Here is a 6,772-nt window from a genome sequence, read left to right on the forward strand (position 1 = left end):
TCAAATTAATAGAACAAAAAACACGTGTCTCAACATAGATGCTTTGTTTCTTTGTAGGGATAGAAAAACTTTGACTTCTAGAACAAGGAGGGCAATGAAATACTGCAGTCTTGAAAGGGTGACTCCATTTCCACTGATTTGCAATTTAACATTCATGGCAGAAAGCCTCATTTCTCTAACCACATAATACGTTTTAAAATATGATTCATACACTAATCAATTTACTTGCCATTAAAATAAATCACAAATTTCTATTAATATATTTGTATTAGGTTCAAAGCCCATATTCTAGTATTCAAGATATCCATTACACTGGCCCAAGTTGGGATTACTTCAAAATCAAGTAAAAGTCCATATTTATTCCAAAGTTGCTAAAATATGCTAATAAAATTAAATTTGATGTTTTACATTAAAAATAAAATATTTGGTTTATCTCTCAGACATCTATAACATATAATAAATAGTGGGCAGTATAGTAATATAATAAAGTTTTGTGATACCCTGAAATTTGATGAGTTTTCTTTAAAAAAAAATTTCATAATATACTTCATTTCAGCCTTAAACCACAATATCAATGAACAGATTTGCAGAAATAAAACAATATAAACACAAAATGCTACAGTATATATATATATATATATATATATATATATATATATATATTTCTTTTTTTTTTTAACTTTCGGGGAATCTACATGTCCTTTGAAACAAAAGGAAGTCAAAGAAATTTACAGAAACAAGAGATAACAAAACAATTTCAAATCATAAACCATAGATTTAAATTGCCTTGTTTTCCTTCCAACTGCTCGGGTCCTTTCCCCCAGTGTTTTGGGTACTGCATGGGTTCAGCTCAAGGTAGGTAACTTTGAACTATGCGTGGCTCTTTTTTTCTAGCCTTCTTTGCTTATGTACAGCAATAATTACAGACATGGCTGAAATCACAGCAGATTTCAGAGAAAGCCAGAATTAAACACGATAAAAAAATTTTTTAAAATAACTACTTCATAAATATTTATTATTTACATTAGGGGAGATCTTCTGGTCTGAAGAGTTTTTATACAAGTTGATGAAATGGATAAGCTGTGAGAAGAACACCAGCAGTTTAGAGAAATGGGCAAAGTCGGGAGGCAACAGAGACAGAAAATAGGTGAGAGTCAACAGAAATAATTTGCACAAAAGCCAACAGGACATGATAGAAACCTTTTTCTTAAAAAATATAAGGTATTTCACAAAAAGCCTGAACATTTTACATGTTAGTACTAAAAACAGGGAGGGAGGGGAAGCTTCATATATTTTTCATCACAAAAATATTTACCGACACTCCACCTGGAGTTTTCTTTTATGTGATTATGATTATCTCACTAGAGAGGGAAGGAGGCTGGAGGCGCAGACAGACTACCCACGTCACCCTCAGTCACAGTCAAGGCAGGCCACACGCCATCTCCTCATCTAACACCTTAAGGAAAAGGCCCTGGAGAGAATCAAGAAAATCGAAAGGGAAGATTATGGTCTTTTTATTAGTAATACTTGTCACTGGTAATAGAAAATGGAGGCGAGGTGGCCCCGGTGCCCCGCCTCCACGTGTTTTCCTTCGGTCACGACCACGTGGCCCCGGGCCGGGGTGTTCCAGAAGGAAAATCCCTGCGGGTGGTGTGTTTCTGTCCTCAGTCTTGCGAGGTTCATAACCTGCAGGAACATGGTGGGAGGTGACATGGAGGCGGGGTCACGGCACCTCCCCCAAGGCGTTAGGACAGGGGCCCACGGGGCGTCAGTGCGCCCGGTGCTTCCTCTTTTTGTGCTTTTTATCCTTCTTTTTGTTGGCACACTTGGGACAGAACCACTGCATCTCTTCCGGGGGCGCAGCCATTATCCCGACGCAGGGCCTGCATGGTTACCAAGGAAGAAAAGGCTTCAGACAAACAAGCTTTATTTATCCACACATTCTTTTCCTGTGTTTTTAAAGAATTTCAAGTCTTTAAATAATGTCCTAAGCCTGTGGTGTATTTACCAGAAATCCAAGTCACATAGCTCTGACGGATGCTGCGCTACTGCTGGGCGTGTGGGTGATCACCTTACACAAAGCCCCTCTCCAGGCCCCGCTGGAGAAATTAATTAGCTCATTCATCCTTTCAGCCAGAAATAGTCTAATGCTTCTGAGCCACGGCTTTGTTTTTATCTCAGAGATATCACATAGCACGTGACTAAGTGGACTCCTATCTTTTTATATCTGATATTTTCAAGATAAAACGGGAAGGCTGTTTGCATGCATTTTGATGGTGTTTCTTCGGTTTTGGGGGGGGGCGCTGAAGAGGTGCAGAAACCACACAAGCTGTCCCTTCACTTCTGCACTGTGTGACACGTTTACGGGGGTTCCCTTAGCGTTGCCATCAAGCACTGCAGCTGCTACAGAAAACGACTGGCAAGAAAGGAAAGGGAACCCCCTCTAGCTCCTTTTCCTTTGTTAAAGCAGGAGGATACATAAGCTAAGCAACACATTTGGAAATTTAGGCTGAATAATGATAGTCCCAAGACTCGTGATTTTTGCAATTCACATGGACGCCTTTCTCCTGGCAGTGATTCTGCTCTGTACACCGCTCTCCGGAGAGGAACTGCCCTGGGAGAGAAGCCAGGACGGGCCAGAGGCACCCCCACACCCCGTGTGCAGAGCCCCTCCCCCCAGGGCCACGATGGGGACTCACCAGTGGTACCAGTCGTCACAATCATCACAGCCAATCATGGGGCTCCCGTCATCGGGCTTGTTGCAGCCGGGACAGATCCAGATCTGGTTCCCCCATTCGTCTCGGATCTGGGGTTGCAGGGGAGGGAGCAAAACAGAGATGCTTTGAGGAAGAAGTACCCAAAAGGGCACAATAAGGATCATTACTTCACACTGCGAAGCTAATACACCGACAGATTAAACTAAAAACGAAAACAAAACACCCAGTAGTCAGCAATTCAGTAAAGCTGTGATCATGGTCATCACTATCCTGGGATCACCTGAAAAAGCAAATGGCTACTAAGTGTTCAATGATAAGACATTTCTTTTTCTTGTTTCTTGGCCCTCGGCTTGCAGGATCTCAGTTCCCCACCAGGGATTGAACCCAGAGCCCAGCAGTGAAGGCCCAGAATCCTAACCACTAGGCCACCAGGGAACTCCCAAGACATTTCTAATGAATATTTTAAACTCTCTTTTGTAAGTCATAAAAACAAAGCATTTTATAATCATTTCTGTGAGCCATAGGACCTACAGCCATTTTAATCTAAAGAAATACTGTAAACACACACATCCTGAATGACTAGGGTTTTCATGGAAGTAATGACGAATATTTTTGAAAGCTATCGAACTCAACTCAATGTTGTTTCCTCCATCGCATTCACAGGCCTGGAATTAATAAATACGGCCAATGTGCATGTATCACCTTATTACTTATTAGCCAAACCCTTCTCCTGAACTAGCTGATAAGATCAAGGATATAAAAGAGTTGTTACTAAGTAACTTTCCATTCCCTTTATGACATTTTCAGTAAAGTACAATCAACTAAAGGGCACATGAAATAAGGGACGCGCGGGAGGCCAAAGAGCCACACATTTTCATGTTATTTTGCAACAAATAATGCTGTGCTCTGAACTTTGCTTTACTTAACTTAGCAGTTCCAAATAAGAATCATCCCTAACTGAACAACTTCCTCAAATTCCACATGAACAAGACCGATTTGGAAGAAACAATTCTATGATGGGCATTCAAAACCACGAATGATAATTTTCTAAAGTTTTTCCAATCACACAGCATATAATTTCATTCAGTTTATTTTGCAAGCTATAGTCTCTTCTGGTACGTTAAAATACAACACTGACTAGATGTGCAGGAGAGATGGCTTTCTCTGTGTGTGATGGGTGTACGGGGGGGCAGAGATATTTCATTCCACTGATGCGCTATTTTAAGGCTGACCATTCTCAAAACAGTCTCTACAGAGGCAGAGGATGCTGATGTGAAGGCTTGCTAAACAAATCTGTGGGCAGCTACATCCCTGACTCGGTCCTCTCTAGATTCAAGGGGAGAGACCACCAGTTAGCACGTGCCAGCTGTCTGGGGCGAAGGCTGGCCCAGCGCCCTGGGCCTTGAAGCTGACATGCATGGCCAGTCCTGCTGCTGGCTGACCTTTCTTGAAATTAGGAGGCCGTGACCCTGTGACATGAGAAATCTGCCACAGCACCCATAATAACTAACGCCCAGCCCTTCACGGTTTACTAAGTTCTTTCAAACGTCTTACTTGGTTTCATCATCCTAAAACAACGCTTGGCTAGGTTAGAAATGGGGAGACTGGAGCTAAGGGAATGTCAGTGACAGTTCCAATGTCACAGATTGGGCAGTGACAAAATCAGCTTTTTTGCTGTATAGCCTGTGTCTTTCCTTCAATTCACACATTTTGTCTTCTGTCTACAAAGTGTCTCTGAGGAGACAGAAGGCTTTTCATCCATGTTGTCTATGCAAATCTGATCCATCTCCAGGGAGTTAACTCAAAAATCCACTGGAGAATCAGAAATCAGTGACCACCTAGTCTATCAACCCCCTAATTACACCTGAAGAAATGGAGGCCGAGGAGATTAAGTGTAAAATCCTCCCCGATTGACCCATCTTGGGGTGATGCGGCCTCAATTAAACACCTGTAGCAACTGGTCCTTCAAGGGACTGATTTGATGATCACAGATTTTTGTATCATGTCTTCTATTTTTGTCTTGAATGGCCAATTTTTTTCTTCCTGTTAATATTTCATGCCTTTATATCCTCTCTGAAGATTTTTGAGATTTTTCTTCTTATCCTTCGTATCATTATAGTGCCTCAAATACTTAATGATTCATTGAAATTTCCTTCCCAAATGCCTTTATAGAGATGTAATACTTGCACGATTTATAACAACAGCAGGAGTCTGACCCCGCCACCCTCCAGTCCCATCTATTCAGAAAGACCCGAACCACAACTAGGCTGACAGATCTCAGTCTACATACTGGTGATCTCGGCAGTGCCAGCTCAGCTAGGACCTCCACGTGCCTGATATCTTTTTGTCACCTGTTTATGTGTCACTCTACAGAGCTCAAAGAACATATTTATGTAAGTGCTTTATTACTTGATTGAATTCAGGGCCTGAGTAAGATCTGATACTAGTAAGTATGGGGAGAACACGTAAAAACGGTTCCATGACAACCGTGCGAACTCATTCATCAAGGTGAGTTTTTCCACCTGAAGACAGGCTTTGGGCTCAGGCAGCTGTGTGTCTGAAAGTTCGTTTCCCTTCAGTCTGCAGGCCCTGGTATGTCCTGGACCTTAGCCAATGAGTTACTATAATTAGAGCAGCTGCTCAGAAACAGCAGATGGCCCATCAGACGTGTGTATATCACACAAATTATACTCTTAAGTGAATCACTGCTTGATCAAGAAAGTCAATGAGGGGTTTAACTATCACTACTCACCTCTATATTTACACACTGATTGTGCTGTATATAGGTATACAGTCGTCTTCCAAAACAATGCCGAATAAAGAAAAACAATGCTCTGACATTATTTATGGAGACTAAATATGCAGACATCCTAACAATACTTTTCAGCTGAAAGCTTGAAAGGGCAATGAAAATGCCTTTCCAGTCATCAAGAGTTGCCTCTGAAATTCAATAATGCTTCATCTGACACTGCATTTTTAATTGAAAACATTTTCATGAGGAAAGAGTGAGCTCTTAAGTGGCTGTTTCTTAAATACTCCAAAAATAGAAAGTAGCGCACCACGTAAGTGCTGACCGTCTCCGTGACCACACTCCGGACGGGGGCTTTGGAACTGGCAGCTCCTGAGGTGGCGGCGGCTGGAGCGGGCATCCCGGTGAGGGGCGTGCTGGCCGGGGCCAGAAGGGGCAAAGGCACGGGGGCGGGGGTGACGTGCACGGGGACAGGGGCAGGGGCCGGTGTGGGCGGCGGCGTCTTGGGTCTGTTCAGAGAAGGCGCCGGCTTAGCCTCGGGGGCTGGGACCACTTTGCTGATGACACTGTCAACAAAAGAGAGAAAAGGAAAAGTCAAAACACATAGTTGAGTCAAGCCAGGTAGCTAAAAACATGATCGCCCAATCACTTGGTTCTTCTAGCAGCAAAAGACTTTGGAGAGTCCAGAGAGCGACGGAGCTCAGGGTTACAGGCCCTTCCCCAACCTGCTTCTCCACTTACTCGGTCACGGCTGGCCGAGATGTCAGGCAGGGGGGGTGAGGCTCCAGCTCCTTCCCTGGTGACGTCGCCAAGTCGTGATTAGAGCTGCGTGCTGCTCTGTCTCTTCATTAACACTGTCTTACCCACAGAACCCATGCCGGGGAAGAAGAACTAGGCTCAGAGCCAGGACATCTGAGTTCAAACCCTACGTCTTCCACAGGCCGGCATGTGACCTGGGGTAAGTCGTTTAGAAGTTAAAGGAGGCAAGAATATACAATGGAGAAAAGACAGCCTCTTCAATAAGTGGTGCTGGGAAAACTGGACACCTACATGTAAAAGAATGAAATTAGAACACTCCCTAACACCATACACAAAAGGCCAGACACTATCAAACTTAGAGGAAAACATAGGCAGAATACTCTATGACATAAATCACAGCAAGATCCTTTTTGACCCACCTCCTAGAGAAATGGACATAAAAACAAAAATAAACAAATGGGACCTAATGCAACTTAAAAGCTTTTGCACAGCAAAGGAACCCATAAACAAGACGAAAAGACAACCCTCAGAATGGGAGAAAATATTT

At 43.0% G+C, this 6,772-nt stretch overlaps 1 protein-coding gene and 1 long non-coding RNA gene across 3 annotated transcripts in view; one reads left to right on the top strand and one right to left on the bottom strand.

The window, feature by feature from the left end:
* Positions 1-627: 627 nt before the first annotated feature.
* TAF3 (TATA-box binding protein associated factor 3) overlaps positions 628-6,772 on the bottom strand; it is a 158,051-nt gene continuing 151,906 nt past the window's right edge. Inside the window, exons 5-7 of one of the 2 annotated variants that reach the window (XM_055087840.1) lie at positions 5,777-6,032; positions 2,700-2,806; positions 628-1,883 (exon numbers count right to left, since the gene is read on the bottom strand). In XM_055087840.1, the coding sequence (XP_054943815.1) occupies positions 1,769-1,883; positions 2,700-2,806; positions 5,777-6,032 (478 nt within the window). In that variant the 3' untranslated portion in view covers positions 628-1,768. The remainder of the gene's footprint in view (positions 1,884-2,699; positions 2,807-5,776; positions 6,033-6,772) is intronic. The other variant, XM_024129702.3, reaches the window with a different exon arrangement.
* The window catches only part of LOC114487054 (uncharacterized), a 6,975-nt gene continuing 6,017 nt past the window's right edge, over positions 5,815-6,772 (top strand). Inside the window, exons 1-2 of the long non-coding RNA XR_003681661.1 lie at positions 5,815-5,870; positions 6,336-6,424. This is a non-coding gene — a long non-coding RNA (uncharacterized lncRNA). The remainder of the gene's footprint in view (positions 5,871-6,335; positions 6,425-6,772) is intronic.

The sequence above is a fragment of the Physeter macrocephalus genome, chromosome 11 (assembly GCF_002837175.3).
Source record: "Physeter macrocephalus isolate SW-GA chromosome 11, ASM283717v5, whole genome shotgun sequence".
NCBI classification, from domain to species: domain Eukaryota; kingdom Metazoa; phylum Chordata; class Mammalia; order Artiodactyla; family Physeteridae; genus Physeter; species Physeter macrocephalus.